This window comes from Astatotilapia calliptera, chromosome 6 (assembly GCF_900246225.1).
Source record: "Astatotilapia calliptera chromosome 6, fAstCal1.2, whole genome shotgun sequence".
In the NCBI taxonomy this organism is placed as follows: domain Eukaryota; kingdom Metazoa; phylum Chordata; class Actinopteri; order Cichliformes; family Cichlidae; genus Astatotilapia; species Astatotilapia calliptera.
Genome location: NC_039307.1, coordinates 1,369,096 through 1,388,203, shown reverse-complemented (window position 1 = coordinate 1,388,203; position 19,108 = coordinate 1,369,096). Strand labels below are relative to the sequence as shown.

General features: G+C 50.7%; 1 protein-coding gene across 6 annotated transcripts in view; it reads left to right on the top strand.

The window, feature by feature from the left end:
• LOC113023492 (microtubule-associated tumor suppressor 1 homolog) overlaps positions 1 to 19,108 on the top strand; it is a 55,058-nt gene that overhangs the window by 12,847 nt on the left and 23,103 nt on the right. For 4 of the 6 annotated variants that reach the window (XM_026169530.1, XM_026169531.1, XM_026169532.1 and 1 more), the window contains 6 exons: positions 8,548 to 9,761; positions 10,231 to 10,656; positions 12,393 to 12,600; positions 16,287 to 16,478; positions 18,329 to 18,535; positions 19,098 to 19,108. The exon at positions 19,098 to 19,108 is cut by the window's right edge and continues 142 nt beyond it. In XM_026169530.1, coding sequence (XP_026025315.1) covers positions 8,706 to 9,761; positions 10,231 to 10,656; positions 12,393 to 12,600; positions 16,287 to 16,478; positions 18,329 to 18,535; positions 19,098 to 19,108 — 2,100 coding nt within the window. In that variant the 5' untranslated portion in view covers positions 8,548 to 8,705. The remainder of the gene's footprint in view (positions 1 to 8,547; positions 9,762 to 10,230; positions 10,657 to 12,392; positions 12,601 to 16,286; positions 16,479 to 18,328; positions 18,536 to 19,097) is intronic. The other 2 variants (XM_026169533.1, XM_026169534.1) reach the window with 2 other exon arrangements.

Here is a 19,108-nt window from a genome sequence, read left to right as displayed (position 1 = left end):
TGAAACTATGAAGACATGATTTTGTGCAACTTTTTTGCATTTACAGTCTTGAACTTTCTATAACTAGAAATGTGTTGAAAAAAGTTCAGTTTTTTTGTAGGTTGTTTTTGCACTTTATGTAGTTAATATGGACGTAATGCCTACATGTTATTATAATCTGCGATATAACAGTTGTATTGATGTATAACCACAAAACCTCTATCCGTCCCACACGTGGGAGATCAATCGATCGATCGAATAAAAGTTTTCATGATATGACAGTTGGAAGCCTCACAGGAGTCATGTGATGCCTCTCAGTGTAACAGGCGTTGCCTCTGATAGGTTGGGTTATTACGCCTGCTGAGAGGAGCCGAGGCTTCGTGGTTCCCAGAGGACGCTGGGTCCGCTTCAGAACGCAGCGCCACATCTGCGTGTCAGAGCGAGGCCTCGTAGCAGCGGTTTTAAATATTAATGATGTCTGGAGAAGCTTGAAATGTGGAAAAATCGGGGAGATTCTCTAAGATCAGCCACAGAGGAGTTTGAGCCCTCCTGTGGGTGCCGTCAGCTTCAGGAACATTTGGTTCATGCAGTGGAAAAAAAACCACATCATGTGTGGGCATTTCTGACCATGTATGGACACGTCATGTGATCTGGGTCTGTATTTTTACCGATGGGAAGCTCTGCAGCTCTATTTCCAGAACAATCCGTCACTGGACTTCTAACAAAAATGTAATGGACTGAAATGAAAACGGCGACAGGAAGAACGGGCCTGCAGATGTAGGTGCTCGTTCTTTAGCACAGGTGTCCACGTGGAACCGTTTGTGTCACTGCGGTAATGAGGCAGCGTTTCCACGCCGACCCCATCAGCTGCGCAGGTATTGATCAGTGAGCCCGCCCCGAAGGCCAGCTAGCTGGTTACATAACGGCTCCATCCACACGCTGCTGTGTGACCTCTGGACCAGCCGTCATTAGACTGCCATCCAATCAGCTCGCAGCGCTCTCTCTCACCCTCGCTGTCCATTAAGTGTCAGGCTGATGAGAAGTCATCCTCATGCTGTTTCCCCTGAGAGACTGTTCTTCTTACTGTGCTTCAGCTGGTTAATGCAGGGAAATATAGTGACTGTTATGTCATCTGAACACACACACACCTCTGCAGTGCCTGCAGTGTTTAGACAGCACCTCACACGCAGTCGAGCTCGTCTTCTCAGAATGACTAAGCACTCTCTTTATTTCTATGGTAACCACGTTCACTGTATCGTGAGTGTCCTTCATGCAGGCGTGTGTGTGTGTGTGTGTGTGTGTGCAGTGATGGCAGCTCTGTGCTGTAAGGTGATGCAGTGAGTGTGATGCTGCCAAGTGTTGCTATGAAGGAAAGGTGAGCCTGCTGCCTGTTAACGAGCTCTCTGATTGGCTCGGTGCCGGTGAAATGAGAGCAGAGCCGCAGTCGTTCCTGCACATCAGATGGTTTCAGTTTCGAATAAATCCTGCAGATGGCTCGATTGGATTTTGTTGTTATTGAATCATTAGTAGATAAATCCCTTGCTGTCGTTTCACCTGTTGGGATGAAGGGAGGGCCGAGTATGAAGGCGAAGCTGTGGATTTGCTGCCACGAGGGCGCCGTGGGTACCCGCTGAGCGAATGACCTCGAGGATGCGATCTGCAAAAATGAGCTGAAGGGTGTCTCTGCTCAGCGAGCTCGGGCGGTTTAGGTATCGGACTGTAATGTGAAACCGCTCAGGTATCAGGTAGTCTAAGCAGCCTGAGACGTAACATCAGCCTGGAAACCAGACAAATCTGGGAGCTCATGTTTCATTGGCTCTGGCCCTGAATGTGTCTGCCCTCCCCTCGTTTTCAGACAGATTTCCGTCTGGCTCCGCCCTACGATCTTTCTTTTTTCTTGGAAACTCAGATTATGTCATACTCTGTCCAGTTACAGCCTGAATTATTTAGCTGTGTGACAGTGAGAACAAAACCCCGGTGCACACCTGTCACTACCCTGATCTGCATTTAGGCCTCTGAATCGTTTAGTTTCACTTAGTTCTGCAGAATATTTGGACTGAATTTTTGCTTTGAGCTCCAAACCTGCAGTTCCTCTGACGCCCAGCAGAGGCAGCAGTGAGTCAGTCCCCCATGTTAAACATTTCCAGCAGAAATAGACACGTTTGCAGCCTGATACACAAACTGTTTGGTGTCATAGGAAGTTTACATTATTAGGGGCGTGGCTTCTCTGACTGACAGGTAGATGGTGACACAGGTGGCTGTAGCTGCTAGCTGCCTGCTAAGCTTTAAAGCTAATTGTGCCTGAACTGGACTGTTTGTGCTGTTAGAGCCTTTTGGAGCATGTTAATGACGTCATGTGACCAATAACATGGCTGCTGTGAGGTTACTGTAGTAACAGAGTTAGAGAGCACTAATCAGCAGATATCTCTGGATGCAAAAAGCTAGCTACCATTAGCTGTGTGTGCGTGTGTGCGTGTATCAGAGTATCAGGTTAGAAACAGTTTCTGAGCCCCTCGTGTTGCTGAACAGTGATTTCAGTGCAGTTCCTCCACACGGCTGTTATGAAACGCTGCTGTGAGCTTCCTTCATGTTCTTCATGGTCCAGTGAAGCACAGTCGTCCCTCACAGAGCACAAATATTAACCGACTGCAGCGTCCTGCACTGAGCTCCTCTGCAGCACTCTGCAGGTCACAGCTCCTCACTTCAGTGTGTGTGTGCGCGCTCACAGTCCAATCAGCAGCCTGCATGATAGTTTAGTTCCTGAACTTGAATTGAACGATCAGCTGTAAACAATGGAGCCGACTGTTAGCCACCAACAGCTGCTAGTGCGGCGAGCGGCGAGCTGCGGCTGGCACCGCCCACTCTGAGGTTGATCATCGGCTTCTTGTGGGCGCTCAGACTGAGGCTCATTAAGGTGAAAAACCACAAAGAACGGAGGAAAAACCTATTTTTATTCCTGAGCAGCTTTGCATGAGTCACAGTTTAAAATGAACCGTGACTCATTCTGAGCTGTGAAATGCTCAGTATGGATGCCTGAAACGACCATATTAGGGATGTCCCCTCTTGATGACATCATATAGATCCAAGAGTAGGAAAAAGTTTTTGGCTCAGAGGGATTCCTCGCTCTTGAACACCGACTCAACGTGAACAGGAGGCGTGACAGAAAACAGGAAAAGTCATGTAGGCGGTGAGAGAACCTGCACCTAAAATCACAACAGACGAGCTTTTCCTTCACTAACCTGGAGGTTAAAGAACAGTTGGAGCACATTCGGTGCTAAAGCAGGCTTTGCAAACAATTGGATAAGCGTGCGCTCAACAAGGCGCTGAAGGAAGAGAGAAAGGAAGTGATGGCGCTCTCTTTTCCTGCCGTGACCTCGAACACCAGCGGCCTGTTTTTGTGGCGTCTGCAGAGGTTTGAGGACAAACGTGCAGAGGAAAGACGACAGATTTCCAGGTTCACGTGTTAAAACATTGTTTTGTTTTAACCCCAGGAGCTCGGGTTGGTTTCCATTCCATCATCTTTGTGTGGTTCATTGTGCAACGCTAAGAAATGATGAGTTAAACAAACGGTCTCCCTCCTGCTGAGTGTTTCACATTCAGATCAGAGTGAGGTCAGCCTCCATCGCAGAAGCTGATTCATTCAGTGTTTGTGATTATTAGAGCCAACCAAAGAAACCCCTACATCAGGGTCTGCTGTGCTGCTGCCAGAAAGGCTGAGGGCTGTCCTTATGAACAAAACAAACACCCCCTGCTGAGCTGCTTTAAAAGCCTGAAAGGACAAGCAGAAGTCAGACGCAAAGCTGCACCTCTCGAGTTCAGACCGACTCAGAGGAGAATCAAGTTTTAAAAGTCGGTGTTGCTGGTCAAAAAAGTTTGTTTTTTTTCTGTTACTGCTGATAGAAATATGAGACTTTTACTAAATAAGAACATGAGAGCAGACTGTAACAGATACTGCTCTGTTAAAAAGCAGAGCTGAGAGAAAGTAACAGTGGGGGCGGAGCCTAGAGCAGCACAGAGGAAAGTGCAGAGTCGAAGGCTGTAGCTGCTAGCTCTCTGCTACGCTGCACCTCAGCGGGACCTCTGCACCGTGTTCGTGCTGTTGGAGCGTTTTTAATAACATCATCTGACCAATAACACGGCAGCTGTGTGGTTACTGTACTGACAGATGGTCCAAGGAGGCGGAGCTCCAGTTTTCAGTGAAATTCTAGAATTTTATTTGGATGTTTCTGAGGAATAATTAGCAGCTGTCTGTGTGAGGTTCACATAGCTAAGCTAGCTAGCGTTAGCTAATAGTTATAAACAAGCACCAACGTTCACGCCAGAAGCAAATGGGTGACAACATGGTGGCTAATTCCATCTTTTATATACAGTCTTTGCAGTGTCCTCTCTTTTGAGCGTGGCGTCTCAGTTATTTCCTGTTACGACCCCACTCTCCCTATAAGTAGTCTCATTTGTCTGTTATATTTTAAGCACATCTCTGCATGATATTGTATCCTTATTAACATTAAAGAAAACAAAAGAAACGTAGATCAACTTCAATCAAAGAATATCTTTAACATTTTTTTGTCTGAAAATTTGTCTGAAATTTAAGAAAATAAAACCTTATTCAAACTAAAAACATTTTTTGACTGCCTTGAACCATCTGCTTCTGAATAATAAAATGAAAGAAACTCAATAAATGCAGGTCCTCAAAAACTCACTCGGGCCTCCTCAAACATATAAAACACTTTAACCGAGTCAGAGTGAAGCCGAGCGCTACAGACGCACCGCCACATTTCCTCGTCTTAGCTTTCTGAGACTTTTGATTGTCCCGTCATCTCCGCCTGTCTTTTCGTCACTGTTAAATATTTTTCTTGAGGGTTTGTTTGCTGCACTTTGTGTCTCCTGCTCTGTGCTGTGTGTGCGCACGCTCGGTGCAAAAAACCCTGCCACCTGCTGTAGTGGATGTGCAATTACACTTTATTCTAGCACAGCAAACCAAGCCCGTTCCCGGCATCAGCATAATGTTTGTGATCTGTTGTAGATGCACTGCTGAGCAGGATTTACTACCCTACACTACTTCAGTGTACGTGATGTTAGCCGTGGATGCTGATCTGGGGTCTTTGGCTGCTTTCGTATAAACCTGTGTTGTGGAGCTCGTTGGGCTCCGGGTGCTGTTGATAAGGGCCACCCTGTGCTGCCAGAGCAGCTCTGGTAGGAATGATTTTGTAAAGCTGGACTAAGACGCATAAAACACTTTGACTGTGTTCGGCTGTAACAGGTCAATCAAAATGGTTAAATCAGTGAATTTTGTGGATTTGCTGATGCATGTTGATTCCCTCGTGGTCGCTGGGCCTCTCGTGCTGCTCGTTTCCTTTTCCACTCCATCCACTCTGGACTTAACCTGCTCGACAAGCGTAGCAGGGACCTTAGCTTAGATTAGCCCCATTATACACACACACACACACACACACACACACACACACACACACACACACACACACACACACACACACACTGCCAGAGGCTGGTGGGGAAACTGATCCTAACAGGAGTGGATGAGTCGTTTGGTTGTTGGAGGAGAGCTCAGGAGCTTTCGGTTCAGTTTCGAGGCTTCGTGTCAGAGAGAGCGGCGTCTCGCTCTGATGGAGGATGGTTCCCTCTGTGCCTTTCCTTCTCTGCACGGAGAACAGTTCGGTCATCAGTTTGGATCATTAATTTCATTTGACTATCTGATAGTCAGAGTGAGGAGTGTCTGCAGTCTGAGTAAAGCTCTGAAATAAGGCTAAAATGAGCGGTCGTCAGGCTGTGTTTGAGTGCACGGTCTGCGATGGCCTGAGGGCATTCACTCTGTCAGAGCTGGGACAAACAACTCACCTGAAAGGAATTCATCACCACAAATCCATTTTTATGTGCACAGACGTGCAGTGAATGCACCAGGCGATCTAATGCGAGCTTGTAGTTTAGCTTGGAGTTTAAAAGATCCAGGATCAGCTGATCCTGCTTACCGGTCAGTGTCTGAATCCAGCAAGCAGCAGTTTGGATGATGAGAGCATGATGTGCTTTATTCCTAACAACACGTGACACAAACAGTGCAAACATGCAGCTCAGAAGTGCAGCGACAGCAGCCTCTCACACAGGTGAGCGCAGGTGTCGGTCACTCTGCTGCTGGAGACGCTGAACCTTCCCAGAGTCTCTGATGTTCACAGCAGGTAAACTGCAGACACCTGAGAGAGGAAGTGAGGTGACGCTGACAGCGTCTGCCTGAGCTCAGCTTGTGCATTATGGAGGCGCAGAGACTGAAGGGATTAGGCAGCACAGGGCAAAGTGATGCACGTCTCAGCTCCGAGCTAATGACACATCAAAGCTATAAGAATAAAACATCTTTATCATAGTCGCAGGTAAGCAGAGAAGTCTGTCTCTGTCTTTTGTCCTTTTAAACACAAACAGAGGGAAATGTTGTGAGTTCAGTGAGGAAGTGTTTCCTGCAGCAGCCTGACAGCGAGTGTCGCCCACAGGCTCTGCTGCCATTACCGGATAATGGAGCAGCAGCGCTGTCCTGGATCTGAGCGCCTTTATTAGCTGCTCCTCTTTCTTTGTCCCTGACACACACAGACACGCACACACACAGACACACACACATGCACGCACGCACGCACACACACACACACACACACACAGACACACACGCACGCACACATGCACGCACGCACACATGCACGCACGCACACACACACAGACACGCACACATAGACACACACGCATGCACACATGCACGCGCGCGCACACACACACAGACACGCACACATAGACACACACGCACGCACACACACACAGACACGCACACACAGACACACACGCACGCACACATGCACGCACGCACACACACACAGACACGCACACATAGACACACACGCACGCACACATGCACGCACGCACACACACACAGACACGCACACACAGACACACACGCACGCACACATGCACGCACGCACACACACACAGACACACACACACACAGACACACACGCACGCACACATGCACGCACGCGCACGCACGCACACACACACGCACACACACACAGACACACACACACAGACACACACGCACGCATACATGCACGCACGCACACACACACAGACACGCACACATAGACACACACGCACGCACACATGCACGCACGCACACACACACATGCACACACACGCACACACACACAGACACGCACACACACACAGGCACAGACACGCACACACACACAGGCACGCACACACACGCACACACACACAGACACGCACACACACACAGACACGCACACATGCACACACGCACACACACACAGACACGCACACACACACAGGCACGCACACATGCACGCACGCACACACACACAGGCACGCACACATGCACGCACGCACACACACACAGACACGCACACACACACAGACACACACACACACACACGCACGCACACAGGCACACGCACACACGCACGCACACACACACACACACGCACACACGCACACAGGCACACACGCACACACACACAGACACACACACAGTTGTGCTTTCATATCCTTGTGGGGACATCTAATTGAATGCTTTCCCTACCCACTTATCCCATCCCTCAGCCTGACCATAACCCAACTGTGACCCTGACACTAAAACCACGTTCTGAGCCTCAAAAATACCTTCAAACTGGTGAGGACGGGCACTTTGGTTCCCACAAGTATAATAAACTTCCGAATTTTGGTCTCCACAAAGATTACATGGTAATTACATGAGTACATGGTAAACACACACACATGTAGGCAGAAACGCAGACAGCAGGTCAGATTTTGGTGCGTGATGAACTTTGAAGGTGTTGCTCACCTGTCGGGGTTCTGACTCTGTCGTCTTTTTGCTGCAGTGATCAGTGCAGCCTGCAGAGGGCAGCATTTCTCAACTTTCACTGCCCGTTGTTGCAGCAGCGGCAGTTTTAATGCACACTCAGAGCTTTGCTTCCTGATTGGATGAATCCTGAGCACTTTTCTTCTGCCTGGTTCTTTGTGACAAACCTCTGGAAACCTCGTCTGTCAGGGAGAGACCGCTCTCATGCACGAGACGACGATGATAATGATGATGATGATGGACAGGATAACTTCGTTGACTGATCAGTATATGAGATGTTTACCTGAAGCAGCTGCAGCTGATGTTTGTTTTCTTGTTTTCTGCGCAGGTTAAATGTTAGATGACGATGTGAAGACTTTCAAACTTGCTTCATGAGTCTGTGTCGAGCTGTTATTTGCTCGGTGACAATCTTTCACTTGATATCTGACCGGAGGATCGAAGCGGTATCGCCGTGATGCTTCTTACTGTCGGTGACCTCGCCGTCAATAAGATGATGCTGACAGGTGCAGAGGCAGCTTCTATGATTGCATTCACGTTCGTCCTGTTGAAAGTTTCGCTTCTTTGATTGTTGGCCGGAGTGTCGTTAGAAGGAATTTAGCCGATACTAACGTGCTGCTCTTCTTCAGCTCTGGTAATGATGAAGATTAGCTGCTGATGTTCGATCAGAGTCTAAACTGTAACTCTCTGTCTCCCTGCAGACTCTGGAACGTTTCCAGGTTCCTGAAAAATGTTTCAGAGCCACGATGTGAGGATCCGTCAGAGCGGTCGAGCCTTCGTGGAAGCGTTGGGGTGTGACTGTGTCGGTGGAAAGAGCGCAGCGCTGTGACGTCCTGACCGCGAACTTCCTGCCCTCGAGATGAGCGCCTCCGAGCCCGCTAACAGTGTCCCCGTCAGGGGCGCGGGCGGCATGAAGCTCCCTCTCCACAGTGCGGGAGACCACAACGGGAATGCTTTCCCAATTTCGTCTTCCTCCTCTTCCTCCTCTTCCTCGTCCTGCCTCGGCGAGTCGTCTCCTGAGTCGCTGCGGAGTCTGAGCGGGGGCCGGACCGACAGCCCGCTGGACTACGACATGTTCGACGTTACCCTGACGACGGTGAAAACTGTGACTCTGAAGTCTGTCGTTTCAGACTGGGCGCCCGAGGAGGAGCGTAACCCGGACAATGGCGATGACGGTGACGACACCTCGTTGGGGAAATCTCAAACCGTGACGGAGTCCAACGACAACTCCGTGTCGGTTTACCTGGACGCCAATGGCGACGACTACCACCAGGACAGCTGGAACGACAACCTGACACTCGCCCGATCGCTGACAGGAAACGGCGGCCTCATCAACGAGGACGTCAGCAGTGGAAGCAGTAACGGGAGAAGGCGCAGCTCCTCACCTCCAGACTCGGACGCAACAGAAGTCCCTGCTGATGATGATGATGATGATGATGATGATGAAGAGGAGGCGTTGTTTGTGTCTGTGAGCTCTGATGTGGACGTGCAGAGAAGCAGTGCGATGATCGCGAGCTCAGGTGGTCGGTCAGGTGACGGCGTCCAGGTGACGGAGGTTGAGGTGGGCGGGCCTGCGGTCCACTGTCCTCCAGAGCCGTCCACAGGACGTCACGCAGATCCTCCAGCCTCTGAACACCTCAGTGAAGACACACAGATGTCGACTGAAGATGTTAAGAAAACGAGCTCTCCTCCACCTGAAGAGGCTGAAACGGGTGTAGTGGGCTCCAAACCTCCGCCCTCCCAGCCTGACGTGAGTCTGGCAGCAAGACCCAGACCTGCTCCCAGGTCAGCCGCCTCCACAGCTGCCAAACCGCCCGGTCCAGAAGCAAAGAGGGTTTCCAGAGTGGACTTAAAAACAGTCAGAGCTAAAGTGGGATCACGCTCCGCCCCCTCCCCACCGAAACCTGCCACCCAGGTACACGGCAGCCAGGTGTTTGCTGCACCTCCACCCCGACGTTCAGGGTCACTCGAAATGTTTTATGTGATAGACAACAAGTAATGTAATCACTGATTATTACTGGAACACCTGCACAGGTACACAGACCCATAATCAGCATAATCCATGTTAGCATGTTAGTATGTTAGCATCGACCTGTAGTCCCAGATTTCACTGAAAGTTTCCTCCAACAAGTCGGTGTAGCAGGAAGTGTAGTGCAGCTGCTCCCTGCACAACACCTGAACACAGGTCACATGGTCACTGACCAGTGTCACGTCACATCACATAAAAACCCTCAAAGTAATTTATTACTTGGCTTAGAAAAGAGTAAAGGGCGTGTTTAATAGAAGCACACAGCAGGGCCTTCTTTAAGTGAGCCCACACTCTGAGCTGTTGCTTATCAGGTGACATGAACACTCTGACATTTTCAAATGTGTCTTCTACTCAGAATAAATCTGCCCCGTCCAATGGGAAGAGAGCTGTGGTGAGGAAGGAGGTGCAGGCTGGTGATGGAGGTAAAAGACAGCGGTCGTCGGCAGGTCCCATCAAAGTGGCTGTGATCAGAGCAAAGAGCAGGAACATCAAGCCAAACCACAGGAAAGCAGCCGGGGAGCCGACCGTGCCGCAGGAGAAGAGTTTATCCGTCAGCCGAACCCTGTCCACTTCGACCAGCTCGCTGGGCTCCGAGGTCGCTGGGGAAAAACGCCTGAATGCTCCCAGGAAGGCTGACCGGGACGTGCCCGATAAATATGGAAAACCTGATGAGGGGGAAGCAAAATGCCCAAGTGAGGAGTGTGTGGAGGGGCAAACGGAGGGCTCAGGAGAGGCTTCGGTGTCGGCAGCCGCTGTGGAGAAACCACGGACGCCTACCAGGGTGAGTATGAAGAAGACGTGAACTGCACTCGTCTGCCTCATGAGAGTTTAAACATGTCGTTTTGCACACGAACGATCCGGGAACTCTGGCGGCTCGAGGTGCAAGAAGTAATTCGATATGTGCTTATTGTTGGCAGCACATCTGTGACATAACAGAGTGTCTGCATGTGAGGACGGAGGAGAGGTTTCCTCTCTGGAAACGGTTCAACACATGCAACACACATGAAGCGTGTTTATATACACACGCAAGTCTTTTTAAGCTTTTGCTGGGACAGAGAGCAGAGCTTAAACTGCCTCAGGGTGGATTTGAACATTAGCCCGGGTCGCTGCTCCACCCGCTGAGTTGGTATCGTCACCTCCATCCACGATATTTAATCCTTAATCAATCACAGGTGGTGTTTGAGCCACACCGTACTTTTATATCATATCAAAATAAAAGCTGCAAGACGTTAATGTTAAAGTTCCCAAGAAATGTCCGTCTGCAGGGCCTCCTGCACGCTGTGGCGTCCAGTCTGTGACCTGAGCTCAGGATTTACTTTGAATTCGTGTGAAGGCGGCATGTGGTGCAACAGGGCGAGCTGGATGCAGCGCTGGCGTGAACGTTTCCTCGTCAGCTGATGAGTTTGAAACTCGAGGAGATGAAAGATGAAACGAGCTTCCTGATAAATAACTGCGAGCTTTAGCTGCGCTGATGATGCGCTGAGTTTACAGGAGGGAGCGGTATGTGCACGGCGAGCGTGCACGGTCTCTGGTATGTGTTTTTGAAGATGTGTAAAACCTGCTGTCACAGGCCGCCCCGGGGGCGGGGCAGATACCTGTTAAACCCTGCTGTGAGAGTACGAATGTTTAAAGGGACACGTCACCACATAATCATCTGTGCACAGCTTAACTGCACGCTTCCTTCTGCAAAGCGATGTGGTTGGTGGCTGTAGTGTGGCGGGGAAAGTAGTTCCCGTCTGATTAGTAATGAATTCTTCAGAGGAGGTTCACGGCGCAGCGACGGGCACAGTTTCATGTCCCGTAAATATCTGAATATTCCACACAGACCGCGCACATGTGGTTTGAGTCGACGTGACACTTGAGTTTATTTTGGCAGCGATGACGGAAACGCTGCTGCACGCGTGCGCTCCATCTTTTCATGTATTACCAGACAATCAGCTGTGCTGCCAGCTTGCATGTTAACACATGATTTAGGGTGAACGCTGCAGTAATCCGCCGGCTCGGCCGAAGGAGGCTCCGAGGTTTCTGATCGGAGTCAATAAAGCAGCTGCTGAGCAGCAGTTTCTACAACACACACACACACACACACACACACACACACACACACACACACACACACACACACACACTCTCTCTGCCATAAACTCGCTCCATGTGTGCTCGTGTACTCAGAGGGGGAGGAACATGGAGGGGGGGGGGCGGGGAGAGAGAAAGCTCCTGGCCCCGTCCGAGCTCGGGTTCTCGAGGGGAGTGTACGACACAATGGCAACTGTTTTTGCCCTCCTCGTAGTTGCAGCACACTCCCAGTTTCCCTCCTCCTCATTTCCTTCCCTCCTTTTCCTCCTCCCCTCCAGTTTTAAAAAAATCTCTCTCTCTCTCTGTCACTCCTCCCCTGCTTCGCTCGTCCACATTTCCGACTCCGAGTGGGGAATGGCTAACACCATGGTCTCGCTCTGCAGCTCCGAGCTGGGGCCCCTCGGCTGGGACGCCGTCACTAAACGTCAGCTCTTCTTACAGAAAGTCTCCTCCAAGCTGGGACCCAGCCCCAGGCCTCAGGGAAGAGGCACCAGAGCAGACCGCGGGCCCTCGGGACCAGCTCCGGGCTCAGGGACCGGACCTCCAGGTCAGGGGAGCCCCGGACCCAGGCAAGCCCAGACGGATGGCTCCACGCTGGGAAAAGGTGGGCCGAGTGCTGGGAGTGGAGCTCCAACCACCAAGAGTCAGAGTGAGTCAGTGCAGTGCCTGCTCTCTGAGCACATACCTGACACACACACACACACACACACACACACAGCAGAGACCTAACATACAGTGAGTTTGCAGCTGATGGTTTTGTTTTAGCTGCAGTTTTGCAGAACTTTAATTTATTCGTGTGTGTTTTAGTTCCCTGTTGCTCTCGGAGGAAACACTCGGGGATGTTTTTTCCTCAGGCTGGTGTTTACTTCCTGTTTGTTCTTCCTTGTTTGTGTTTTTCGTGATGATGCATGTGGAGACGTCAGGTAAACTGCTGCTGAGGAGACTTGACTTAAACAGTGCTGTGGGCTCTACAGGGGGTCCAGTGGCCTGTAATTCCGTGTGTGTGTGTGTGTGTGTGTGTGTGTGTGTGTGTGTGTGTGCGCGCGCGCGCAGCTTGTTTTCCAGAGTCACTGAGCCGCAGCGTCATTTACATAGCTGAAAATGCAGATGTGCCTGTTGTGGACGGAGTATTTGTGTGGAGACTCTGTGTAAAGGTCACGTTCTGCTGGACAAAAGCTCGTCTGTCCTCGTCGCTCACACTCGGGAACAAACGGACGTCTCTTGACCTGAAGACGGAAATCTAATGAATGGATTCTTCTCTGTGTTTGAGAGTCTGCACTTTGGATTTTTGCTGCAGGGGGAAATAAGCAGCGCTGAAATCTTCTTGCTAATAAGGATGCAGCTCGCCTTCGTGACTGTGCGATCATCTGTAAGGTTGGTGGGGTTGTGCAGGCAGCACACAGCTGTCACAGCTCCTGTGAACTGGAATCGAGTCATGCTCCACGTCGCCACAGACACTGGGACGGTTGAGTCTGCAGCTTCCAGGTCTGAAAGTTGGACCCAGTGCAAGATTGCCTTAAACCTGCGTTCTTGTTAATGTCCAGCAGGGGGCGGTGGCTCTGAAGTATCACTGTGACCTCAGCAAACACTTTCCTGCTGAGTTTGTTCTCTCTGTTTAACTCTTGAAACAGAGCAGTCAGACTGGAACACCTGACCAGGTATCCTCAGAGCACATCTGTAAGGTTTGGATCGGACACCTGCAGAGCTGCAATACATTGCTGAGCTCTCATAGGAAACACCTGGATGTACCAGCTGTTTGGAATGGTGTAGTTTGGTAGAGGTGTGTGTGCCTGAGGCTGCTGAAGTGGTCTGAATGAAACCAGGTGAGCCGAGCGTATCGAGCGCGAGCGGCGAGGAGCGACGTCTTGAGTCTCCAGCCATCAGTTATTAACACATGATTGTAGTTTGGAGCCACAGCACTGGACGCTGCAGCTGTGACGTTTGGGTGCAGGTCTGCTGGCAGCGCTGCTGCGGACTCTGTTTGCACATTTCAAAGGGTTGATATTATTATTATTTAAAAAATTTTTTGCTTGTCCCGTTTGGATCTTTAGTCGTCAGAATTGTTGTCTGAAGGCCTGAAAGATGCCAAGTGGATTTACTTCACCAACTGGATCATCATGGCCGTATTGGTCCATTTGATCGACCTTTATTATAATTATGTATTTAATTGATTTGATTTTCAGTTGTTACAGATGGGACAGACATGACTGGGAGAAAGAATGAAAGAAAGAGGAGGAGATAAAGAAAAACAAAGAAAACACCATCACAATAAACTAGCTAACAGTAGATACTAAATACTACATGTTACTGTGCAGCACACAAGATCGACAGCGCACAATGTGCTTTGAGGTAGTAGAAAGTGTAGACAAGAAAGGTGTAGTTTGTGTCTGTGCACACCTGTGTGCATCAGCGCGCTTGTATTCAAAAGGTTTCTCCATGTAACGACCTGCTAGGGAGTGTGGGGAGACATAGACACAGACAGACAGGCGCACGCAGACACAAACGCGCATTCACACCACCGTATACACAAACAAATACTCGGCACTCACCCGACGTAGAGACAGACACAAATAGACAGTCGCACTCCCCAAACATGCTCTATATCCCGGGTCCAGGTACCCCCGCCCTCAGAGGGGCAAGCCGCACCCGGACCGGTTGATATCGTTTCTAACGTGTGCAGTTGTCTCGGGCTCGTGTCTGCAGCACCGTTTGCACAACATGAAACTAGTTTTCACTATTTTCTGTGCTCACAGCTCCTTTTTTGTGCGTTTGCATGTCGTGCATGAAATGCACAGCCATTATTGAAGTCGTCAGCAGGCAGCGAGTCGGCTCTTTGTTTCTTTAATATCGGGGTCGTGCACGTCGCAGCAGGAACGGTGGAGCCTGTTGGAGGCGCGCGCAAAAACACGAGGTGTGTTTAGTTCAGATGTTTGTGCTGGTGCTGAGAATCAGGTGAAAGGTGGGGATGTCGGGCGGGTGTGGCCGGGGCGTCCTGCTCGGTCCTCGTGCGTGAGCAGCTCTCACCTCACATCCATTTCTGAGGTAACAGAATCCAGCTGCTCTCTGGACGGCGTTTCCTCCAAACTGAAACCAAACGAAGCCAGATGTTTCCTGCTGGCTTCAGTTTTACTGGTGTGTGTGTGTGTGTGTGTGTGTGTGTGTGTGTGTGTGTGTGTGTGTGTGTGTGTGTGTGGCTCTGCAGTGAACACATGTCAACCTTTTTTCCTTGTTTAACAAGCTCTTTTTCCTTTTACAGCTCTTTGTGCGTTCCCTCTCTCTCGCTGAAAGTTGGAGAAACTTTAAATGAAATCTTTCAAAGCCGAGTCTGTGACGGGACGCAGCAAACAAACACCGGAGCAAACTGCTGCCTGCAGAGAGGCAGAGATGTGATCTGAGGCGAGCTGGGCTGCGGTTGCTTAAACTTCACAACAAGCTCTCCGAGCGGCGAGATTCTGTCGCGCTTCACGTGCAGGAGACGAGCCGTGAGCTTCTGTTTGGACGTGAAGTGTCCGTCCCCTCTGTCCTCGTTCTCTCTGCTGATTGGCTCTTAACGCTTTGCTCGTGCTTCACTGATGCTGCTTCGTGCCGCGGTCCGAAGCCCTCGCCGGCCCACTCAGAGCCGCTGGATGCTTCGCTTGCGTTCACGTCCTGACATCTCGAGTCGCCGCCTGGTGTGAAGAGCAGGGCGGCGGCTCTCGGGGGGAATACGCTCTGCTTTTAGTCTTTTGGAAAGAATGCGTGATTCAGGCCACAAGAATGAGTCTGAGAGGCGGAGCCTCTGTGGAGCGTGGGGGGGCTGTAAGCGATCATGAGTATCTTTGTGCTTCAGCTGCAGTCTGATGATCCACGGGTCGTGCTGGTCCTGAAAAATGGTCTAAAGTGAGTTTAAAGGAGCAGACTGATGCTCAGTGAACGCTTTCCTCTTTATTAGGCACACAGGTCAAAAGGTCAAAGTTCATCATTGTTTCTGCTGCTGTTTTTGTGATTAATGCAGTTCTCAGACACTGATCACCAGAGCAGCTGCCATCATGCTGTGTGCGTGTGTGTGTGTGTGTGTGCGCGTGCGTGCGTGTGTGTGTGTGCGTGCGTGTGTGCGTGCGTGTGTGCGCGCGTGCGTGTGTGTGTGTGTGTGTGCGCGTGTGTGTGTGTGTGTGTGCGCGTGTGTGTGTGCGCGTGTGTGTGTGCGCGTGTGTGTGTGTGTGTGTGTGTGTGTGTGTGTGTGTGTGTGTGTGTGTGTGTGTGCGTGCGCGTGTGTGTGTGTGTGTGTGTGTGTGTGGGGTCACCTCAACACTGAATGAATATTTGACCTGATGTTTCCTTTTCTTTTTCTCCCAGGCATCCCCAAACCTCGCTCCTCTGCAGTCTGTGGGCCCACAGCAGCTAAACCGACAGCCAATCAGCATCCGGGATCAGCAGGGCGACCCGCCGCACCCACTGCCGCCTCAAAACTTCCCGTTAAAGGGTTACCCACAAGCCTTAGCTCCTCCTCATTTGGAAGTAACGAGAACAATGGCGGCGCAAGCAAAGGTGTGTGTGTGTGTCTGACACACTGTCTGTGCATCATCAGGTGGTTTTCTTTGGTGTGGTTTCCCTCTCACTGCTGATTAACATCTTTGTGGGGCCCAGAAATTGGAAGTGTACTGTACTCGTGGGGACCAAAATCAAAATTGAGGTTTTAGTGTCAGGGTTACAGTTAGGTTATGGTAAGAGGCTAGGGAAAGCATGTCAATGAGATGTCCCCAAAAGGACGGACACACACACACACACACACACACAGTCACACACACACACACACTCTCACACACACACACACACACACACACACACACACACACACACACACACACACACACACACACACACACACACACACAATCGTGCTCGTGCTTGCAGCATATCCTGTGCTCCTCTGAAGGTCAGGGAGCACATCTGGTCGGGTCGGAGCTCACAGATGATCCGTGTCATCTCCTCTGCAGCTTTCAGGCTGCCGTTTGTTTTCTCAGGTTAGGAGCTGAGCGTCCTGATGTTGGTCGTCCTTCAGCAGCTCGGCTCACATCAGGACTCAGTCGTCTCCAGCTTCAGCTTCCTCCTCTGTGCATCAAAAAGAAGAAACCAGGTGAATGTAGATGCTGAATGTGAGGACAGGTGTGGTCAGTCGGTCTGAAGGAAACGATTCCTCGCTCTGTCCTGAGCAGCTGCACGTTCGGCCTCGCTCGCGTGTTGTTTAACTTCCTGTTTAGCCTTTGGTCTGCAGCGCTCGTAGAAAACAGACATCAGCACGTGCAGCGATCTCCTCGTTCGAACCGTTACTGGTCACAGCTGTAGTCATCCGTGGATACAGAGGTTTTCCAGATGTGCTCGGTTTCCCTCTTCGTTTGGCAGCGGCGCCGGCGTCCTGTGTTTCTGTTTCTTTGGAAAGCTGCACGTTTCACTGTGACGCAGTCATTTGTGCAAAGCTGACCAGAAACAACGGACCGATGTGACAGGCAGCAGGACGTGAATCATGCTTTCAGCTGGACTCGTGTCTTTAAGTCTGAATGTGATAACCGCCTGCACAGGCCCGTCCTCCTGCAGGGGAACATGGAGGTCACTTATTGTTACCATGGTGATATTTAGTTTTATCAGAGAGGAGCGTTGGTGTTGATCCACCTCCACACAGTTACAGCATCACACAGTCCGGCTCAGCTCTGCTTCAGGACACATTCGGACACGTGAAGCTTCACACTGCGTTGATGAGGTCTTTCCATTTTTGAGTAGATCCACTGAAACTGGAAACGTGTTGTTTGCTTCGCTGTCCTGGTGACACGCCCCTTTTTTTCTGCAGGTCCAAGTCAGTTTTTAATTCTAAAGGAGAAAGAACAAAATCATCTTTTTCCTCAACCCAGAGAAAACCTGCACGTTTCCTGTGCTGAAACCTGCTGCAGAGCATCGCCGCGGTGCTCTGGGTGCAACACGGCACGCCCCTAACCGTCCCCCCCATGCAGGTGTCACGAGGGGGGAATTATCAATGGAGACCAAACAGTTTGTGCGTCAGGCTGTAAACATGTTTATTTCTGCTGTAAAGTTTTAACGTGGCAGTCTGAGGACTAACTCACTGCTGCCTCTGCTGGCCGTCAGAGGAACTGCAGGTGTGGCTTCATGTTTCAGTTTCTTTCTGTAGCAGGTTAACCGAAGATCACCGGCAACAACTGAGAAACTGTCAGCTTTAACTCAGCATCACTCAGACGCCTCACATGCTCTTACCTCTCCTGGGTGACCCCAGGATGACCCCAGGATGACCCCATATCTGTTGTCTGGGTGAACGGGGGGAGCTGCTGTCACTCATCCAGTATTTAAATCAGCACATGAATAAAAACTCCTGCATCTTCTCCCGTCAGCAGCTCCAGCAGGGGCCGTACCAGACGAGCCGCCCAGCAGAAGCACACTTCCTGTGGGCAGCCAGAGTGCAGCAAAGCCCTCCGTCTCCAGCAGCAGCACCAGTACTCCCAGTGACGCTGTTACAAACGGTCCCAGCACTGCTGCTCCAAAACCTCCCGCCCTGAGGAGCAGAGCTGTGTCTCTGCAGGCCAGGACCTCCAGCACAGGTGAGGCACCGCCTGAGCCCAGATCAGCCTTTTAACCTTCAGACTAAATCTAATCTGAATGTTTGTAACTCGGATGTGCGATCGCCGAGCTTCAGTCGGTTTCTGTCTCGTCAGAGCTGCGGGGTCACATGACTGCAGCACAAACATAAACTATAAGAGCACAAAGTCGCACTGGCGTGTTAACTGTTGGAGAAGCGCATGAAAGCGTGTGTCGCCTCCACGCTGCTCCGCCTGTGAGTGGCGAATGACGCTGTGTTTAATGTTTTGGCCTCTTTGTATAAAGTGCAGTTCAGTGCGTTTCCTTCGCCCTGCGGGAAACGGCACAGATGTTTGTGTCCTGTCTGGGTCACAGTCGGGGTCAAACGCGTGATCCTATTACGGAGGCAACAGCAACGCGGCGGCGGCAGTTACACCGTTTGCTGGTCAGAATCTGTGTCAGACGCTCTGCACGCTGCTCAGAGCGGAAACCTCGAGCCCGTTTGCTCGTTTTCACAGCTGTGGGCGATTGAAACGCCTCCGCAGGAACAGGAAATGGGTTTTGACTCCTGTGTCCTCTCCGCAGGTCTGAAGCCT